At 41.7% G+C, this 22573-nt stretch overlaps 2 protein-coding genes across 9 annotated transcripts in view; one reads left to right on the top strand and one right to left on the bottom strand.

Annotated features, from left to right (window-relative positions):
• VEPH1 (ventricular zone expressed PH domain containing 1) overlaps positions 1 to 22573 on the bottom strand; it is a 159054-nt gene that overhangs the window by 85907 nt on the left and 50574 nt on the right. For all 8 annotated transcript variants that reach the window (XM_081910907.1, XM_081910908.1, XM_081910912.1 and 5 more), the window contains 2 exons: positions 5431 to 5597; positions 1360 to 1569 (listed from right to left, as the gene is read on the bottom strand). In XM_081910907.1, coding sequence (XP_081767033.1) covers positions 1360 to 1569; positions 5431 to 5597 — 377 coding nt within the window. The remainder of the gene's footprint in view (positions 1 to 1359; positions 1570 to 5430; positions 5598 to 22573) is intronic.
• PTX3 (pentraxin 3) lies at positions 13759 to 20734 on the top strand. Its single transcript, XM_081912023.1, has 3 exons — positions 13759 to 14052; positions 14473 to 15003; positions 19002 to 20734. The coding sequence occupies exons 1-3, from the start codon at positions 13911 to 13913 to the stop codon at positions 19619 to 19621; spliced, it is 1293 nt and encodes a 430-aa protein (XP_081768149.1). The 5' UTR covers positions 13759 to 13910; the 3' UTR covers positions 19622 to 20734.

The following is a 22573-nucleotide window of genomic DNA, read 5'->3' as shown; positions in this document are numbered from 1 at the left end:
TTGCGCTTGCACCTGCACAATTGTTTCCTATAGTCCCTACACAGATAGGCAGGATATAACCCAAAAATACAAGTGGGCTTAGAGTTGTTATCTGTCACACAAGTCCACTGGAAAAGTGCCATCAGCTATCAAACACTATACAGTATCAACAGAGGGATTTTATTTTGAATATCCAGAGAGGGATGCTTGCAACAGTCAGCTGTCTTAAGTGGAAGACAGAGTAGTGCTGGAGCAGATTAAATGGTCTAACAGCTAAATTGTAGGAACGGAAGGTATTTTTATACAGTCAGATGCGACTTGTGGTTAGAGGATAGATGCACACATTCACCATATAGATCCCCTGAGTGTGTTACATAAAACATTGTTTGTGGCTCAGACATGACCCGTGCAAGGAAAAGCACGGTATGGCAATAAGTATTCTACACTTCCCTTGGTGCAGGTCAGCCCTGGGTCAGAACTGCTTCCTGAAGTGCCTTGATTAGAATGCTCGAGAGAACAACACATGAATGTGCAACACAGCATTTTGCTGTCAGAGGGCAGAAGGTAAACTAATGTAATCTGCTCTGATACAGACTGTGGGGGGGGGGGACCTTCATAATATGATTTCTTATCCACAACAACTTCTCATATACTGATGTGGAATGGAAACATACTGTCAGGGGACTGCCATCGAAAGGAGGGAGGGGGGCAGAAGACTACAGGGAACCTCCGACGTTTCTGAGAAGTAGCTCTTCGTCAGGCAGTGGAGAGAGCCATGCCTCCAGCATAGTTGTCAACCTTCCCTCTTTTTTTGCGGGAAATTCCCTTATTCCAGCGCCGTTTCCTGCTGCTTTCCGCTGCTATCCTGGATTGTTAGATATCCCGTAGACTGTCCCCGGGACAGGTGAGGCTGTTGATCCCTTATTTTCGAGGCTGCTGATCCCTTATTTTCAAATCTGAAAGTTGACAGCTATGGCTTCCAATCAACTTTCACTGTGCAACCTGAATTCGATGGTATGTGACTAAATTCCATCCCAAACTAGTTACTGAACAGAAACAGCCCATGACCCCAGAATTCTGTCTCAGGAGAAACTCGTGAAAATGTATCCCACTGTGGTTTCTGGTCCACTGTGTTCCTCCAGAGAGGCTTTATTAAGTAGATCCCATCAAACTATCCCCCAGCCCATCATTATGAAGGCCAGAGGACTATTCCTTAAAATATGTTCAAAGTAGACACCACTCAGTTTGCCTTTGCTCTCAGTTCCCATATTCTCCTGGTAGCTGGTGATAGATTTACCCTTAAGTTATAACTGCTGGCCAGTAACCCTATAGGTAATAAGCTTATGAAAATTTATTCCTGGCACATAACGGTTTCCATACCTCATCCACATGTCCAACCGCTCTATAGATCTTTGCAGTTTGTCCAATCAGACTTGGGAAACTCTCCCCAATCTCCTTCAGTATTGGAAGCAAATTGGTCAACACTTCTGGTTCATAGTCCGATATTTCTATCAGTATATTTAGGATGAGGTCATTATGATGGGGATCTCTTAGGTGACCAGTGAGAGTAGGGATACATTCTTTGAGCACCTAAAAAGAAAGAGGCAGAAGGAAATAGAAATGTTAATTTTGCAAAAACGTTCTGCGTATTATTCTCTTTATAGAGAATTATCCAAGAAGTCATTGCAAGTTCAGCTCAGCACAAGGCATATGGAGTAGGCTGCTGCCTGAGGTTATACATTCATAGATGTAGCATTTCATAATTAAGGAAATCCTTTGGTGTGTTTAAAAGAAGAAGAAGAAAAACATAGAAAATTCTCAAGTTTCTCCCCTTAGACTAGTATGAAGTTTTATTGATTTAAAAGAAGTTGGAATTATCCGATGACACAGTAAATGAAGGAATAACAGAAAATCCCATGGTCCCCAAGGAATCCTTAAAAACCTATGTCTGATGCCTAGAGCAAAGAATGAAATTAAGGAGCCAGACTCTGTGCTGGCTTAAATCAGTGTCAGTCCATATGCCGCAATGAAAGGACACAGATTCACAATGGCAAGGACTAAGAACCTTGGCAATATGAGAAATAAGCATCATACCACTGTAACAACTATCAAAACAGGACACAATTGCCTGGCTTGGACAATCATTTGAGGCTCCATAAATCATGGCATATGAATCTGGGAAAAGCATCAGCACCAGTCAAGCTTCCCTGCCTTCTCCCTTCCTCCTGTTGCACTCTGGGATCAACACAAAGAACCTGGCTTGGAATAAGGTAGAGGTCTCTGTTATGTATTGCTCTGGACTGCTCATTAACCAATCAGGAAAAGACGTATGATTGCTCCTGACTTAATAAACTGTATTATTTGAAGCCAAGAACGATAGTGCAAACCAGGCTATACTTGCAATAAAAGGGCAGCACTGTTCATCTGATGGCCCAAGAAATGTAATCAAAGTATGGAAAATTGGAATGCCTTGATGGAACTATTCTTGTGGGAATGTTCAGGGATGCAGGAGAGGATATATTGTTTGATTATAGCCTTTCCAACTTGTGTTAACAAGTTCACAATTTAGCAGAGTAACATCCCCCTTTTAAAATTCACAGCGGATGCATTTGCTCAGGCTCGCTCAAGCCTCTATAATAACTGTTCTGGTATTTTCCCCTTATTCCCTTATAAAAGATAAGACACGACACCGTCTTCTATAAAAGTATTAAAAGAGTTTACTCAGATTCTGTTCACAATCAGATGCCAGAAGGCAGACTTAGCTTAGAAAGGTAACATATACCTGGAAACTATCTCATAAGAAGACAGTCCCTCTGTCGTGTCTTGGGAAGCCAAGAGAGCATCTTTGGCTAAGCAGATGTTGCTTCTTCGATGCATGTAGTCAAAGAGAGAGAGATGGCTGCCCTGCCCTGTGCTTTTGTCGTTACCTGCACAGGTGAGGCCACGCCCACCTCTAGTCTCATGCAGAGGAAGTCTGCCCCAGCCCAGACGGAAACAGGAAGTTTACCTGCTGGCTGGACAAACATTCCTCCCCATGTATAAACATGTTCACTCTAGGAATGTTGTACTTGACTGCTCTTGTGTTTCACATCCCACAATTCTTGCAATGTATTAACATGGTTTTTTATGTAAGAGTTCTGCAAAATCAAAGGTCCGAACATCTTCCTTTTTTCTTAAAACACCTTTGCTGCTAGATCCTGAAAGATAGTGGTTTCTGTTTGATTCCATCCTCACAACAGCCCTGAGAAGTAGGCTAGGCTAAAATATGGTAAGGTGCCTAAAGTTCCAATTAGCTTCTGAATGAATCTAGACCTCCCTTGTCCAAGTCCAGCTCCTTATATGCTATACCATACAGCTGCTTCAAATTTTAAATTGCTTGATGTGGATTTTTGTTTTTTTGTTTTTTTTGAAATGTCAGATGACATTTTTACAGAGCAGATCCCAAAGAGTCCCCGTAGTGTCGCAAAGAGACATTAACAAGAGAATGGAGATTATGTTGAAAAAGTGTCACATGACCTAGGCTCCAAACAAAGGCTAAAATGGGCCTCATCAGGCTGGAAAGTCTCTTTTATAGGAGGAGTTATATTTCCTCTGCAACTATATATTTTGAGAAGGTCTGCTTGTACGTACTGAAAGGTAGATATTAAATTCCTGGCTGTTGCAAGTTTTTTTTATTTTTACAAAGACTGCTGAAATTTATACTCTGCAAACTAGGTATCCTTGAAGCTTGTTATAATGCCTATATCTCATAAACATCCTTGTGAACCATATCTGAAACATTCAATGTTTCTGTTGTGTGTGTTTTTTGCTTCTTCCAATTCGGGCAAATTTTCATTGTAATCTGGTTCTAAAAACTACTGAAGCCTTTTAAAAACACCTTTATCTTTGCAGATTGAACTACAATAAATGAGTAAGGAATTCTTAAAATATTAAGAAGCTTTAATCAGAAGATGGCTTGATTATGACAGGCAGGCTTACTCCCTTATGCCCCTTTTCTCCTCAAATTGGAAGGCAACAAAGTCAATCTTGATCATTCTGATACTTTTACGCACATCCCATTAAATCTCTTCTGATCCACTGAAGGACCTAATTGGCTCAATTCTCCATTAACACTGATTGTGACAACATCACTCATCAGGCCAATAACATTTTGGAAACCTGTGACAGTTTATTTGGTAGAATTCATTGAACTTTTACCCAACTCTCTTCTGCAAATTCATACTTGCTGCAATTCGTCGACTTGCAAGAATTAAATGAATGGAAAGCCTTTAATTTTGTAGAATTATACAGTCTACCTCCGACTCAGTGCAGGGTGCTGCAGATGGTCATTATAAAGATGCAATTAGTATTGTCGTAAACATATGTAAAGATATGTGGTTGTTTGAGGTTATGCAAATGCATCTAAATTTAGTTAAACTTCTGCATAAATAAATATGTTATTTATACACACACACACACACACCTTCCTCAGATTAATAAAGCAAAAAATAGCTTTTATTGCTTCAATTTTTCAAGGGCTTCAAAGCAAGAAACGGCTTTATGGCCAACTCTGCCACCAGGGCAAGGATCCATTTGTAACAGGGGTTAGCAGACTTTTTCAGCAGGGGGCCGGTCAACTGTCCCTCAGACCTTGTGGGGGACCAGATTATATTGGGGGGGGAATATGAATTTTAAATAAAAGCACACATTCTACTCATGTAAAAACATGCTGATTCCCAGACTATCCGCGGGCCAGATTTAGAAGGCGATTGGGCCGGATCCGACTCCCGGGCCTTAGTTTGCCTACCCATGATTTATACCCTTCTAAGTCAGGGCTGGGAAACCTGTGGTGCTCCAGATGTTGTGGGACCCCGACTCCCCAGCCAGCATGCTCAATGGTCAGGGATGGCTGGAACGGTAGTCCAGCAACATCTGCAGGGCTGTAAGTTCACGAACTCCTTTCTAAGGCCATCTGTTTACATTTGTGTGCATAGTCTCAGGTGCGCAAAATAAGTGTTACAGCTGGACAGTTAATTACAAGCAGCGAACAGGCTGAGTAAACGCAGCATCACCTAATGTTTACCACACCAGAGTGAAGTCCTGGAGAGAGGGAGGGTTTATGCCAGTGTGCAAATTCCAGCACTCGCAGTGTGAGGGCATAGTCACACGGTGTGTGCAGTGAGCTGCAATTCCACCAGAGAGAGTGCATTTTCCTGCTTCCCCCTCTTTGTGCCTAATCTCTAAACTGTTTGTGAACTCAGCAAGGTCTAAATGAAAGTTTAGGGTTCAAGGGGCACTACTTGCAAGGAAATACATTGGACGGGCAAACACAATATTTGTGCCTGCTTCTCTGGAGGAGGTCCTAATAACATGGGAAACTTGATTGTGCTGAAAAGGTATTTAAAGTACAGACTCCCTTGAATGAACAGCCACCTACACTAAGGTGGAAAAATATGAATTAATAAGTGTTACCTCTGGTTGTTTTTTCTTTGCAACTATAAGCAAAAGCCGTAAAAGGTGCTGCTGTTCAGGCTGCTCCAGATGAGACATCAGCGATACCAGATCCTTCAGGTGGCTGTTAATTGGCTGCGATTGCTTTTCATACAAGCAGGGTAATACGCGTAGCAACATTGCGTTCCCTGTCGAGAAAACGAGAATGGAAGAATAAGAGAGAGCCAGCATGGTCTATCTTGCCAGCAAGTCTCTCCCTTCACAACATCTCTCAAAGCGAAGAGATAAAGTAATAATGGAATTGGCATTTTATCACCCATGATTTCTGGGGAGGAGATTTGTGAAAACTGGTGCTTGTGTCAAAACATATGGCACAGCAAAAGGAAAATACATATTGCATCAAGAAATCAAAACATTATCTAATGTGGAATGTGGCTAAGCGAGGCAACATGGCCTTGTGCATAAAGCAAGCTGCTTAGATTTTCAAAAAAATGTATTGATATTTAATTGAGCACTAAACCACTGCAAAGGTTACTGCTAAACAAGCATGAAAAGTAAGGCAAGCCAATGTGTTTTAGCTACCCCCTCCCCATTTGTTGGATTTTTTTTTTTTTAGAAAACCAAATTAAAAGGAGGTCTGGAAACAATATTTGGTTTTTAAAAGTATAAAATTAGCAAAAAGGTAAACTGAAATACAACCAGTTAGGATGCAATTTCTGGGGACTAGGGAGTTGCTCAAGCATGGAGAATGAAAGAGAACAACCAGGACAAAAAAAAAAAATATTCTCACACACAGTTTTGAAGAGTGTGTTTGAAGATGTGCGTGCACAATTTAATTTGAAGCCAGGCTTCACAGAGAAATCTATAACATGAAACATTGTACAAGCTGGCCTGGAGTGATTGAAGTTCCATGCTGACAGCATATGGGAAACATCTGCCTATCACTATATTACATGGTTTCACTCTCTAAATCTTCTAAACATACTGAAAGCCCCTATGGATTCACTTTCCAGCAAAAAAAAAAAAAATGTGTATGCCGATCTCCTATGCTTTCTTTCATTTAAATTTGCTCACTCTCTTAACGTGGAAGACAACCAGGTCACTCATCAGTTGCATGATAGCAGAGTTTCAGACTGTTTAGTAGAAACATCAGCTGTTAGGACATTCCTTCACCCTGTAATTACCAGCATCTGGAATGCCATATGTATAGTTCGACATCTCCAACAATTAAATCACAACTGTCCTCAAAGTCTATACTGTAAGGCAGGACCAAATCAGAGTTAGCTTTATGGATGAAGGAGAAATTTATTTGGTTTGCATTTTAAAACAAACTGACCTAATTCACTGCTCCCAAACTTACATGCATATTGAAGCTATCGGTTGGACTGAACACTTTTCCAAAGTTTGTAAAGTAGTTTTGGTTCAAAAAAACAACACACCCAAATGTGTGTTTTAAGGGAGAAATGTGTATTTGAGGGGGAAATGCAGTGAGAAGAATACCTAACTTTCTATTTCAGGGAAAGAACACATGTAAAATGTACATAATTTAAATGGGAAATCTTCAAATGTTTTTTGGAAACATCTAAAGAACTGACATGGAATCAGATCCTGACTATCCCTCCTTCAATGAAATGTTTGTGCCTGCCTCAGTCCTAATGCTATTAGTTGAAAACCTTTTCAACTAAGGTGCTATTGCAAGAGATGCCTAAAGTGCCTTTTCAATGTTTTGCATTGCTTAGATGTTAATGTCAAATGATGATAGCATGTCTTCTCCATCAGCTGTTTCTTCTGGAATATGGCCTGGTACACACGGGGAACAGTTCAAGTAGCTTGCTTTGGGTTTTGAATGACACCCCTGCTCCACTGAGGCTGCAATCCTATACCCACTTATTTGGGTGTAAGCCTCACCAAACTCAACGGGACTTCTGAGTAAGCATGCAAAGAATTGCACCATGAGGCTCTGTGCCAGGGACCCATGGCAGACACTTCAATTTCTCATTAAACAGATACTAAACCACAATATCTCAATGGGGAATGATGTGTTCTTCAAGCCTGCCACTGGTAATGGCAAGCTGTAGCACCTTCCTAAAAATAAGTTTAAATAACAGCAGCACCCCAGCAGGCAGTTACAAGTGGCAGATTTGTCCCTCATCATATGTCTTGTTCTTATCTTAAGCAGCTTTTTGTGCATGAAACACAGCGACCTAAGTTGCTGGTATAAGTTTAGAATTATAGGGTAGAATTCAATGTAGTGCTAAAGCAACCAATGTGGTGCTGATGCAAGGATATCTGCTTGCATAACAAAATATTTCCCCTCTCTTCTCCCTTCCTTAAATCTATTCTAGGGGCTCCCTCAACCCTCTGGAGCAGATTTTGGGAGGGCAAGGAGACGTGCAGGGGGAAGAGAAGGGAAAAAGTCTATTTGTACAAGCAGAAATCCTGCACTGATGGGATGCATTAGCAGAATACCACCCCCTCCCCACTTTTTCTAGCCCTATTAGCAAAGGGACATGGATTCCACGGGACAGATTCAACTAAACCAGGCATGTCCAAAGTCTGTTTCGGGGTGAAAAATCCCCCCCAAAAGCTGAACAACTTCAATCCTAAAAGAAGCTCAACAACTCACGCGTGTTCACTTCATCAAATCTGGTTCTCTTTGAAAAATGTTTGGGCATCCCTGAAACAGTTGCACCAGCAGGAGCCAGCATATGAAGTCCCACTAGCACAATGCCCACCCACCCCCCAGCTTCTCTCCCATATTAGCTCTTGGGGGTCATGAAGCTCTTGGAGGAGGCAGAAGATCATTTCATCTGACATGACAACCAGAAATGCTTGCACTGACAGACCAATCATAATAGCATAATAGTGAATTACACCCTATGTTCATTTTGGGGTCAGTGGTGACCAGCAACTCAAGAATGTGTTTCTTCAAGATGGTATCTGTTCCTAGGAACCTGACACAGCTCATTCACCAGATTATTAGAATTAAATATAACACATTGAGAAGGGTATCTAAGTAGTACCTCCACATTCAGAGGCCGTCGTTGTTGTCATTGTTGTTTTCATTCCTTTACTGATTTATTTATTTTTTTAAAAGAAAAATCTCAATGCGGTTAACAACCTACATTAAAGCATCAAATAAAACAATCCAGAGTAAAACATTAATGAAGAAAGTAAAATATAAAGTATACATTCAAACCAACACAATTAACAGGAAACTAAAGTATTACCTTAAAGATTTCAAAACTAAACATTACAAAGGTCAACTATGGAATGCATATTTAATGCAGCAAAGTTAACCAAATTATCTTAAACATTTAAAAAGAACACGTTACTAAAGGAAATCAAATATGAAATGCACATTTAAAACAACATAGTTAGCAAGAGAATAATACATTGTCATAAGTGTAGAACATATTTGCTGCTGTTGCTGCCAAGAAGAAGAAGAAGAAGAAGAGTTTGGATTTGATATCCCGCCTTTCACTCCCTTTAAGGAGTCTCAAAGCGGCTAACATTCTCCTTTCCCTTCCTCCCCAACAACAAACACTCTGTGAGGTGAGTGGGGCTGAGAGACTTCAGAGAAGTGTGACTAGCCCAAGGTCACCCAGCAGCTGCATGTGGAGGAGCGGAGACACGAACCCGGTTCCCCAGTTTACAAAACTACCGCTCTTAAAACACTACACCACACTGGCTCTCAATCCTGCCAATACCAGTTCATGGTGGGGGTGGATGAGGAAGCTCAGGCTCGATGACCTGGGTCTCCACTAAGAGACAACAAAGATGGTCTCTGGCCTCTTCAACAGCCTTGACTTGTGTAGTTGGAGTCAATCAGGGCCACACCCTCCATGGCCATGAAGGAAAAGGCCAGAAAAGCAGGGAGCAGGTCTCCCAGAACTCACAGCCAAGATAGCCATGAACGCCAGTTGTCAGGTGCCAAATAGTGGAGGAAGGAGATTGATTGCCTTCATGCTTTGCTTGCTAAATTCCTGGAAAACTCTAGCTGGTGGCCACCATTAGAAACAGGATGCTGGTCCATGTTCCTAACTATGATTCAAATGCCTTCTTTAGATATTTCGTGTACACCCTACATCAATCATCTGTTACAAACAAAATTGTGCGCACTGCATCATTCTGAAGAAACTTGCACTGCATGACGAGTAACTTCTCACCCTTGTCCTCTTCCACTTTGGATCCATGCCCCCATGGGAAAATGAACAGCATCATCAGTCTTTTAAGTCTAGGAATGTCTGAGTCAGCAGCAGATCAGGAAGGATTTCCTCATAGGCCTGATGGCTATCGCACAACTTTTTCCCGCTTCACAGCAAGTCAGTCACTATTGCCAATGCAGTGACTGGACCAGATGAAGGATGCCTCCGATTAAGTAAGCTCCCAGTGAGACAGCAGAACCAACACTCCTACTGGGTTTTGTGTTTTAATGAAAGAGCTCCATGCCTTAACTTATCAGGCCTCCATGAACCAGTCCACTCCTGTTTTAACTATCCAAATTAGGTATCCAATTTTTCTTCACAATACCAGAATAATTCCAGAGGGGCTCTCTGGGATAAGAAGCCTGACATCATCATTACTCACCCATGTTTGTTAAGCCTCCGTAGTGATTTGGAGCTAATGATATATTTCATACTTACTACTAATAGAAAAGAAGTGAGCATGAACCTGGGATTTCCAAATTGACTTCTTCTTTTTTAAAAAAGGATGTGAGCAGATGTTCATTCTTAAATCCAGAGGTGCCTTCAGATATAAACCTTGGAATGCAGTTGAGTCCTTGTGAATTAAAAGGTGTGAGGGAAAAGTTGGCCAATGGATTCGTCCGGGGGGGGGGGGATTGTTTGGCATGAATTATGAACATAAAAAGGAAGCATCTCTTGCTCCCCTAGCCCATCTTTTGGAAGCTTTCTCTTGATGCTGCTATGTACAAAGTACTTTCAGATGACCAAATCTTGCCCTGTTGTTGACCCGACATACAACCACTACTGTGTATTCTGGCAAGATGTTTATCAGTCACAGCATAGATGATCGACATTGATAAAGGTTCTGGCAAAGCAGTCACCCATATCATGTTCGTGAATTATGAAAACATGAGGCCACAGTTGGAAAGAACTGAGTTTTGTAGCAGAAATGGCTAGATACCTACAGGGAACTGCTAGGTCTTTTGGAGCCTGTTTCATATGTTATCCATGTGAAGGGACGCCAGATAATTAAAGAGTTGCACTGATGGCTTCACGCCCAACACTGCGCACGACTGCCCAGTTCTGCATCCAGCTCTCCGATCTCCATGTGTTGAGCGAAGGTCTGAAGGGAGACCGTGCTGTAAACGTGGAGGCTCATTCCTGCGATTGAGAGCCCCTAGCTACCCTTTAATCCTATGGCTCTTCTAACAGGTGAACAAGAGTACTTTGAGGCAGCCTCTCACTTTAGATTTCTATCTCTCTCAGAACTATGCATTATGTTCCTCGTTTCTGCACAATTCAAAAGTGACACAAGGAGCATATATATTGCACTCATGGGTTCATATCCAGTGTTATTTTTAATCGGCACAGCCCCACTGAAAATACTGGACATCACTAACTTAAGTCCATTCATTTCAATGGGTCTGTTCCGAGTAGTGCTAACGGTTATAACCCGTAAATTTTTACTAAAGAACAAAACATTCCCACACAGTAGGAAACATCTATCCTCTGATGATGATTATAGAATTGTAGAGTGGGAAGGGAAACTGAGGGTCATTTAGTCCAACCCCCTGCAATGCAGGAATCATCCATGACTGACGGCCATCCAACCTCTGCTTAAAAACCTCCAAGGAAGGAAAGTCCACCACCTCTCGTGGGAGTCTGTTCCACTGCCGAACAGCTCTTGCTGTCAGAAAGTTCTTCCTGATGTTTAGTCAGAATCTCATTTATTGTAACTTGAAGACATTGGTTCAGGTCCTAGCCTCTGGAGTAGGAGAAAACCAGCTTGCTCCATCTTCCATGTGACAGCCCTTCAGACACTTGGAGATAGCTATTATATCTGCTTTCAGTCTCCTCTCCTCCAGGCTAAACATACCCAACTCCCTCAACCGTTCTTCATAAGGCTCGGTTTCCAGACCCTTGATCATCTGGTTTGCCCTCCTCTGCACATGATCCAGCTGATCAATATCCTTCTTAAATTGCACTCCCCTATTCCACAAAAGACTGTGCACAACGCAGCTTACAGATACACCGAAACCACAGCCAATTCATAATGAACAAAGTAGGAGGAAATCAATGAACAGTTCCACATTTGAAAACCCTGACTGGCAGATCTGGAGGCCAATTCATATGTTAGCTAAATGACACAGTTCTGCATAGTTGGAGAAAGGCTGTATTTACATGGGCCTGTAATAATGTATGCTGAGCCAAAGCTATGCAGGCTAGAAGTCATGCAACGGCTCAAAAACAGCAGCCTCATATCTTCTGATCCTCTCTCTGCCTTCCAGTAATGTCTACTGAACACGTAACTTGTCATCACTATACTGCAAGCTCCCCCCCCCGTCTCTTCTTCATTGGTGGTTGTGCCTGCAGGGGCAGGAAAATCTTCAGCACAGTAGTATCGTTTTGCATATTTTATTTTATTGAACATTACTGAGAGACGGCGGGTGGCAGCTTGGGTCTGTATTTTGCATGTGTGTAAACCACACAACTCCTCTCACATCTAGTTCTCCAGCATCAGTGGTATGAGTCATTAAGGACAATGGGTCATTAATTCCCACTTAAGTCTTTCCATTAGTGCCCCCACATCTGAGACTGTGCACCTTTCTGCAGAAGTGACTTTAGGGTAGTGCAACCGGTCACACTGCAGGGGCAGCTAAAGCAATGCTGTAGAATGGAGTTCAAGAGGTTGGGGGTGCCAAATTCTAGTGCCGCGCAGGGTGCTTCTGAAATTTGAGAGCCCAAAAGTCTTCCACTGCTTTCTAGCAGGGATATCCTGATTCTCATAGAATAGACATGGGTTCTTTTAAAGTTCAGTAGACTAATATATCATACAGGTGACTAAGTATAAATTGGAAGCTGTCACAGACAGTTTCAGTCTCTAGAGAAGGCTCCCCTCCTTGAATAGTTCTAGTATAGTGGATCAAATGTTCACTTTGATCATACATTTTGAATTTCTGTTCCCCAAATTCCAGCTTAACCAGGTACATAGATTGAGGGTGCCCTTGAACAAGGGACATCTTAGAGCCTAAGCATTCCATCTGCAAACTAGGAAGCCCTGTGATCCATCTTGCAGGGCTGTTGTGAGTGTTACCAAAATCAGGGTTATAATCTAAAGCCACCTGCAGACTACTGTCTAGGTCCAGCAATGCATCTCTGTGGGTAGATGTCAAGGCTTCCTTGAGCAACTCTTCTCAAGGAAGATCAGCATGCAGAAAAGAATGCTGCTGGTAAGGGTGGTGAGTAGAGGGACACACCCAGCGCCTGGCACTTTGTTAGCAGCAGCCCATCCTAGTTGCCAATTTATCCATGATTTGGGAGCCTGGTTAACTCAGTTGGTTAGAACGTGGTGCTGATAACACCAAGGTTGAAGATTTGATCCCTGGAATAGCAGCATATTCTTGCATTGCAGGGGATTGGATGAGATGGTCCTCAGGATCCTTTCCAACTCTAGAATTCTATGATTTCATGATCCTATGATGGACAGCTGATTGCCATTCTTAGGGGGGATGTAGAATATGTTCAACTGGTGATCATTGCTGGGAAAACCCAGTCAGATAGGTGGGGTGTAAGTATTATTATTATTATTATTATTATTATTATTATTATTATTATTATTATCATTATTATTATTATTATTGCAGTGAGCAGCTGCAATTTCATATAGAAAAAGGGGTCTTAGTCCAACCCAATGCATCACTGATTATTATTATTATTAAAACATATTTAAATTACTGCATTAAAAAAGCCAACCCAGTACACTTCAATTTGGGAAACTTCAAAGTTATGCAAAATCTTCTTTTAAAAAAAAAGAGGATTGTAACTTGGAATGTACTCTAAAATGTTTTCAAATCATAGCTTGAAATTCCAGTCTCTCTTCATTTCAGCAAATTCACAATTTATTTGTTTTCTTGGCTTTTCATCCTTCAGAATATTTTTCAAGAAAAACTAGTCTCCAGGGAGCTTTGCAATTCGTAATAGGAGTTTTCCCCATGATTTCTCCCTTTACACTGCTAGGTAATCCAGCCACATTTCAAACTTTTAAGGTTCAGGATTGTGCAACCTCCCACCCCCCCCCTTCTCCTCCCCACAACTCCCATCCAAAAAAAAAAAATTAATAATAACCAGAAGCACTCCGATTACAGCACTAGCACTAGCATTACTCATTCATTCAGGTTCAGGCACTCTCAGAGTATTATTTAAGGGCTTTCTGCAACTCCCTCTCTTAGAATCATCTCTGCTCGGTTTCTTATTAGAGACCTTTTCATTCAGGAGCACGCTGAGACTTTCAAGGAAACAGCTGGGGAATCCTAAATGAAAGAAATGCTTTCCTTTGTGATCCTGTTTTTTGCTCTCTGGTCTCCCTCATCTAGTCAGAACCAGGATGAGTACGATGACCTCTTTTTCTTCAATTTTGACAATGAAGTTGAAAGTGTAATTCCTGCAACGGAAGAAAGTAAGTAGTTCTTTTGCCTATTTCGTCTAAGTCTTGCAAGCTAGCTGTTTCTGTAGCCATCGAAGGAAAGGACATTCAGAGTTCATGTTTCTTATGCTTGCACTGTTGTAAAAGCTGTAGCCAGCTAACCCAAAGCATGGTGATTACAAGATCTTTATAAGTATAAGAAGGCAGACGCCTGTGTTCTTTTCTCTAGTTCCCTTTTACAATGCTAAGGTCGGCCACATAACACCACCAGTACTATTTGAACAAGTCATACCCTTGTCTTCTGGGGAAAGAAAGTGGTGGGAAGTTTTGAAGCACACCGAAAACAGTGTGCTCCAAAAGACTTATTTAAAAGACAACTTTGCTCAAGGAAAAAAAAATAACCCACAGCACAGAAACATAGATTTAACAGCCACTGTGTTTATTCTGCTCTAGGTATTTCGTGCGACTGCCAGCGAGAACACACAGAATGGGACAAACTCTTCATCATGCTTGAGAACTCCCAGATGAAAGAGAATATGCTGCTCCACTCCCTCGATGAAATCCTTAAGGTGGAGCTGCAAGCGGTGAGAGGGGAGATGCTCCAGTTAGTGCAGACCTTGGCTGGCACGTGCACCACTTCCACAGAGAAAGCTGCCTCCCAAATTGTGAGCCAAATGGGCCAGATGCTGGCAAAAAGCAGCAGGCAAACTGTGGACTTTCCTGGGGTGCCTCATGTATCTGCGGAAGGGAAGATCCTCAAAGAGATTCTGCAGCTGAGCCAAAACATGTCCAGCAGGCTGGGTCACATTGAGCACACTTGGCAGAGGGGACCTGATGTGGAGGCGCAGCAGAGGGGCATTCTGCAGAGAGACATGGCAAGTGGGGGCGGTTCCATCCTGAATTCGCTATGGCAAGAACTGCAGGAAACCAAAGCTGAACTGAAAGAAGCCCAGAAAAGGACCACACAGCTCTTGTTGCCATTTGGTAAGTTAAACTCTATTGGCGATGTTAGTTAATAAGTTTCACATCCGTTCCCAAACAACTGTGTTTAAGCAACTCTTGTTAAATAGCAGCAATCCATGCTTTGATTATACAAGGGGAAGCATTGTTGTGAAGCCTGAGATGAAGGCATATTGTGTGGGAGCAGTCTGTGTTTAGCAGACCCTCAGATTGTGCAATATGGCAACCAAAGAACACAAACACAGCATAAAACCCATTTACAGGATGCCTAACAAGGAGACTATAGCTAGCATAATACTGGATGGTGCCAAAGGCAACATCGTTTCCTATATTTGACCAACAGAAAGACTCCTGACAGTGGTACCTTGGGTTACATACGCTTCAGGTTACATACGCTTCAAGTTACACACTCCTCTAACCCAGAAATAGTGCTTCAGGTTAAGAACTTTGCTTCAGGATAAGAACAGAAATCGGTCTCCGTCAGCGCGGCAGCAGCAGGAGGCCCCATTAACTAAAGTGGTGCTTCAGGTTAAGAACAGTTTCAGGTTAAGAACGGACCTCCGGAACGAATTAAGTACTTAACCCGAGGTACCACTGTACTGGTCTACAGCTTTCACATTTCCAAGGCATTAATGTCTTCTTGACTCCTGGCTTCCAGCTACAGACTGCCCCTCGTGTTTGCAAGAATAAGAACAATAATCCACACAAAAAAACCTCTTACTCCATTCCATTTTGGTCCCTTCTTTTCCTTCCTCTTCTCAGCAACCTACCTGCTGCCTCCTTCGCAGCATTCCTCAGAGGCTATTTATGAACAAAACTTGACCCCGTGAGCTCACTGATTATGTCAACACGCTATTCATCAATTCTCATGCTTCAGGGCATAAACAGATTCTCCACAGGGGTTCGGGAAGGCGGAATAGCTTTCACCCTGTGCAGCCCAACTGCATAGCGATCCATCACAAAAAATCCCCTGCAACTTTTCTTTGAAATACCAGCACCATTCAAGTGCTTGGGCAGAAGTCACCATTATGCATGTCATGACTCATGTTACAATGAATAGAATAACCATTTACATAAAATAGTTTTCGAACTTATCCTTCTCTACTCCAATTTACAACCCAACAAGGATTTTTAAGGCAATACCTAGATGAATATCAATTCCTGAAGTAATCAAGGAAATATTCCACTAAAGGAAAAATCAAGATATTTATAATATTAAGTTAATATAGAGGGGATGGCTCCAGCGTTTAGAACTAGCCACCCAGAACCAGCATTTACCACAGTTCAAGGTTGCTTGCAGCTCTGTGGGGTAAATGATGCCAACTGCAGATTTTGGTTGGCAGTGCCAATCACTGGCCTCCAAAGCATCAGTTGCCTGTGAAACTGAAACATAAAAGTTTCTTTTGTTTTATTTGACTACAGTGGGACCGAAAAGCAAACAGATGGCTGAATAAACCCATACCATGTGTTGTGCATTCATTAGTCGAAATAGGTAAAATCTCACTGCACAGATATTCCTTTTATACTCATTGATAGAAAGCAGCAGTATGAGAATGGACTCCTGCACATTCAAGAGAAAGTTTGCAAGAACTACAGTCAACTTCTAAAACAAAAAACTATAAGGAAAAAGTGTTTGCTTGTTTTTTTAATTTGAGAGAGAGAGAGAGAGAGAGAGAGAGAGAGAGAGAGAGAGAGAAGGAGGGAGATAAAGAGAGAGAGAGCACATTTTGGTGGAGGGGTGCAGGGAAAGCACCCTGTAGCACAGACTGGTGCACACTGACTTTCAAAATATAAGGCCAAATTAAAATATAGTGCTTAAAATGCATTTTTGCATGCACCAGTTTCTGCTTTGAACAGAGCAATTCCCAAGGACCTCTAAGAAATTCTTATTGGCCCTTTGATTATTTTGACAGGTGAGCTAACAAATGGATATTAACAGCTCACTTTTCACTGGATCAGCATTCTGAGTTGCTTAAAGATGGAGGCATCAGACTAACATTTCTTTTGCAAACCTTTGCAGCTGTGAAATAAAGGTGAAACCACTCATTTTCACTATACTTAAGAGTAACAATCATACAGGTATGATCCAGCCAAAGGTAAGCATATTTAACGCTTGTGGACTTCAATGGGAAAGTTACGCCGGAACTAAATGGTGTGACTGATGTGTGCCTGCTTTTTTAAGGGCGATCCTGTATCTCCCCCTTCCCGTCTCCTTTGTAACATTTGGTAACGCAAAATATATGACGCAACATCACCTTGCAAGGTTCCTCCCACTCCACTTCATTGGCTGCTGCTTGAGAGGTGGGGGAACTCACAATGCAATGATGTCACACATGTTTCACATTATTAGACATTATAGAGGAGAAAGGAGGAGGAGGGGGAGATTCAGGATTTCTGTTTTCTACGGCAGCCGCATGTCAGCTGCAATGTGCAGTCCTGGCTTCAAGCCCATAGAAATTAACGGGACATAAAAACTCTTAACTTTGGCTGGATTCCTTTCTGCATTTTTGCCCAACTGATGAAGTCAGTGTGAAGTCCAGAATAACTCAGCCGAATTCACAGGACCTGCTCTTAATTCACAACAGACTGACTACAGACAGAATTTCGTTCCATGTGTTTTGATAGGAGGAGGAAGGAAAGTCGTAATATGATTAAGAACAAGAAGAGTGTATTTTTGAAATACCCCACAGATCCCTCTGGAAATCTTTTCTAAAAGAGTTTTCAACAACTGGTTTTGATTTCTTGTGTATCGTGGATTCCTGCCAGATTGACTCTTAAGGGGTTTTTCTGATCACACTGTTGCTGGTGTCTTATGAAGCTGGTTTTAATTTTGGCTACCCCTTGATAATAAAGCCAGAAATCCTGCTAATTAAAAAGCCATGTCTCTGCACACAGCTCTGCTCTCTTTAAAGAAGAGTCCCCACAGAATCATGTCCTAATGCCCCACTTCTCAGTGGTCAAAAAGTTGTTAACACACTCAAAGCCAAAAGCACGTGACTGGCCTGGTTATTACAGCTGTGATTTCAAGATGCATCTTAGCTCTAGGAACTTGACATACAAATGTTCATTGCTCATACATAGCTCATTGCTTATACAATAATATGTCCCCTCCAAAAACTCCTGTGATCTCTTTACTTCTGTATTTATTAGAGCACTTGTATGATTGACCACCACCAGTCCCATAATACACTGATGGCCAAACTTGGCCCTCCAGTTGTTTTGGGACTACAGGTCCCATCATTCCTGGCCACTGGTCCTGTTAGCTAGGGATGATGAGAGTTGTAGTCCAAAAACAGCTGGAGGGCCAAGTTTGGCCATCAGGGGCCAGAATAGCCCTCATTTTGTTTTGGATTTGTTCTTTGGTCACTTCTAGCCCATCAAATAACATGCAGTTCTTGAGGACTACTTTCAACATTGCAAGGTGATGTTTGCAAGGTGCCATTTCTACGTGGTTTTTGAGGTATTGCACTCTTTCTGTGTAATACTACTGTTTATTTGGTGTAATACAAGTAATCCCAAACAGGAAATAACATACAATAAAAGTGCCCTAAACAAAGCATCTAATGATGTGCTGATCCTATAAAGGTTTTGTGGACACTCGTTTAAAAAAAGATGCACTGATCAAAATGTCAAGAACACAATCCACAACTGCAATAAATCTTTTCCATCTTCCACTGTCTATCCTAAAATCTTGCTTCCTTCTATTGTGGGCTTTCAGAAGAAACTTAGTTTTGGAAAACTAAAACTTTCAAACTGGAATTTTGGTGAAAATCCATTTTTAAAATCCCCCAAATTCAGTGGTGGAATATATGTCCTTTTTTAAAAAAAAACAAAAAACATAAACAGAACTTCATACAAGCAACTCCCAGTTTGCATTGGGGTTGCATTCCAGGTCATTCAAGGTCGTAGATATGGAGATGTATGGATGGTGCCATTTTGGTTCCCTAAGGAATGGCACTCTTATAATTACTTTGGTTGTAACTTAACTGGTTGATGATAACATCATTCCGTTATTTTTGCAGGTTGTGAGATGGCCCTTTTATTCCCAATGCGCTCCAAAAAGATATATGTGAGTGTTCACCCAACTTCCACAATGGTGCTCTACTCCTTCACTGTCTGCACATGGGTTAAAGTGACGGAAATTCTAGACAAAACTATTGTATTCTCCTATGGAACAAAGATAAATCCCCATGAAATTCAGTTGTATCTGAGCAATGATTCAGCTGTTCTTGCTGTAAGCAATGACAACAACAAGGTCATCGCCCAACATGTCGTCTCTTCTGGACGGTGGATTCACCTTTGTGGCATTTGGAGCACAGTTAATGGAAGTATTTCACTGTGGGTAAACGGGAAGGTGGTGGCTGCCTCCACAGAAATTGCTGAGGACCACATCGTTCCAGATGGTGGGATTTTGAAGATTGGCCAAGAAAAGAATCGCTGCTGTGATGGAGGCAGTCTCGATGAATCTTTAGCTTTCTCTGGGAAAATAACTGGCTTTAATATTTGGAACAGAGTCCTCAGCAGCAAAGAAATAACACGACAAGCTGGAGAGGAGGCTTGTAACATTCGTGGCAACTTAGTTGGGTGGGGGGTTACAGAGCTTCTGCCTCATGGAGGAGCTCAGTATGTTTTGGGGCCCTGAACAGATGCCCTTCAAAAGTCCATGTAAAGACATCAAATGCAGAAAATCTAGGAAGCCTGAATGTTTAAGGAACTGGTCATACAAAAGAGCTTCCACAGGGAAGTTGCTTTATAACTCAATAGACAAGCCGTGATATGGGGGTGGGGGTGGGAATGCTTAATTCATGAGGTGCCACTTCAGCCTAGTCCACACAGGAACCCTTGGATAAGGCTCAGCATGGCAAAAAGCCTCCAAGTGACTGTAGCAGCTACAACTACATCACTCTAATATGTTCCCACTCTCCTCTGTTGTTCTGAGTCCAAGAAGGAAAAAAGTTGTGCCAGAGGGAGGGTAAGTGGATGAGTAGCACTGAGAGATGGTTAGAAGATAGCAGACATTATCTGCTGCTAGAACAAGTAGTTACTAAGTCAGTGGGAGGCCTTCTCACCACAAGGAACCTCATTCTCCGCGGCACAGAAACAGCTGCCACGAGGAACAATTTAAAATGGCTTCCATATGGCAGCCATACTATGTGCTCTTAAATATATCTCATGACGAGTTAGTACTGTAAGCATGCAGCAATAAAGTGAGGTGTTGATGAAATGTTTCAGCAGGCAAAAGTTAAAACATAATCAAAAGTAGTTTGCAAACCTATTCAATAATTATATTGGAATAACAGTCCTTTATGCAGAAGCTGTTCTCACTCATAGCAAATAGGTGTCATTCATGATAATCTGAGGACAGATTTTGGCTCAATAACTTTCCTTAAGTAAATATATGCAAACAAATGGCTGGAGCTCTTTTTCTGCAGAGCTAATATGCTGTCTTCCGGATATCCCCCATTTGTAGATTTTATATTAGCAATGTGAATTTTACAGATGTACCATATAAGAGTATTGAAGTAACGTTTGCTGTTTTGTTTTGTTTTTTGTTGCAACTGATATGTACACCTTAATAAAGCTAGTGCCGTGTCCAAGATATTATTTATACTGGAAACCAACCTAGCATTCAGATAATTGTAATTTTCTTGTTTGGAATGGATACAGCTGTACTATATTGTAAATTGATTTTGTACTAACATTATTGAAATTATTTTTTATAAAATTGTACTGTAAATAAAAATGCTTTATCAGACTGGCATTTCTTATAGTTTTATTCAAGAGGTCTGAATTGCCAAAGCAAGGATAGCTTTGGAATGGCATGTCTCTTTCCTCTTGTCTTTCTTGTCTACACAACCAATGTACAGTGGTGCCTTGGTTCTCAAACGCCTTGGTTCCCAAACACTGAAAACCTGGAAGTAAGAGTTCTGGTTTTCGAACGTTTTTCAGAAGCTGAATGTCCAATGCGGCTGTCGGCTATTGTTTCCGGGGCGCCTGCACCAATCAGAAGCTGTGCCTCGGTTTTCAAACATTTCAGAAGTCAAATGGACTTCCGGAATGGATTAAATTTGGCACTTTTGTTTTTGCTCTTTGTTTTGCTATTTTGTTTTTGAGGCTTTTCCTGTTAATTTGTTTTTGTGACTGTGTGGAACCCAGTTCAGCTACTGATTGATTGATTGATTGATTGTGTGACTGTGGAAATGAATAAAAGCCCCCCATCCAAACAATGACTATCATCAGTGCAGGTAAGATTTTTTTTAAAAAAATCATCTACAATACTGTCTTATTTATTTTATAGTATAGTACATTGATTATTGCTTTCATTTTATGGATCAATGGTCTCTTAGATAGTAAAATTCATGTTAAATTGCTGTTTAGGGGTTGTTTTTAGAAGTCTGGAATGGATTAATCCATTTTGCATTACTTTCTATGGAAAAGCGTGCCTTGGTTTTGGAACACTTTGGTTTTGGAACAGACTTCCGGAACTGATTAAGTTTGAGAACCAAGGTACCACTGTATACTTCTCTGCAAACAGAATAATCTCACATAAGAGTTCATATTCAGGGGCCTGAGAAGTGAGTAATACTCAATGGCCGCTGTCCAAATAAAACTGAACTAAACTAAGCCAGATGAAATCAAGGCCTGTACTAGATCTTTGGTCATTCCAGCAAAACCTGCTCTATGAGAACTGCAAAAGCTACTGTATGGGAACTAGAACAGCCTTCTCCAACCTCATGCTCTCCAGAAGTATTGGACTACTGATCCCATTATCCCTGGCCATGCTGGCTGGGGCTGATAGGAGATGTTCTACAAAACATCCAGAGAGCACCAAGATGGGGAAGGCAGGAACAGAAGACAGCAGGGATGAGGTCTCTGATTGTCCCATGATAGGGAATTATCCTAAAAGGGAGCAAGTTAATGGACTCCAGTGAGCTAGCTGGCCAGAAATAGAATCACTTTAAACTTCTGCACCATCAGAAGGAGAAACTGTGGTGGTATAGCAGATTATAGATAGCTTAATACCACCTTTGTGTCAACAGCTGCCAGTGCAAGGGGAAAGCCTTGCCACAGTAGTTAACACGTTGGTTACTTCACGACTGGATCACTGCAATGCGCTCTATGTGGGGCTGTTGGAGATAAGCAGTGTCCAGTGCACAGCGGAATGATGAGAAGTATGAGCCAACATGCTCTATACTACTTTATTTACAGTTCAAAGCTGGTAAGTTACAGAAAAACATCTTCCCTCTGCCGGAGCAGAGAAAGCGTCATCTCTCCTCTAAAGCACGGAGAGAATCACACAAACAGAAACTGCAAAGAGCAGTGAAAAACAGGAAACCAGTGTACGTCACATCCAGTCTCCCGTTCCCGTGGGAAAACCTCCAACAGTACAGACTCTGTGGAATGTAAACAACCTGTCTCGTGACAAGCACTTCGCTGCACAGAGAAGAAAGCAGAAACCAACATCCTCCCCCTTTCTGTGAACATCTCTGGGCAGCGTGTTCGTACAATATCAGTACAAACCCAACTTCTGCACATAGGTACAGTGTTGATCCCTTGATACAATCTTGGACAATACATCAGCAGGAATTTCATT

Source organism: Podarcis melisellensis, assembly GCF_964234715.1.
Source record: "Podarcis melisellensis genome assembly, chromosome: 5".
NCBI lineage: Eukaryota > Metazoa > Chordata > Lepidosauria > Squamata > Lacertidae > Podarcis > Podarcis melisellensis.
This window is presented reverse-complemented; position numbering and strand designations above follow the sequence as displayed.

Coding starts and splice junctions, on each gene's coding strand:
- PTX3 (XM_081912023.1), top strand. CDS start 13,911: ATGAAAGAAATGCTTTCCTTTGTGATCCTGTTTTTTGCTCTCTGGTCT. Junction 14,053..14,472: donor AATTCCTGCAACGGAAGAAA/GTAAGTAGTTCT, acceptor ATTCTGCTCTAG/GTATTTCGTGCGACTGCCAG. Junction 15,004..19,001: donor ACAGCTCTTGTTGCCATTTG/GTAAGTTAAACT, acceptor TTATTTTTGCAG/GTTGTGAGATGGCCCTTTTA.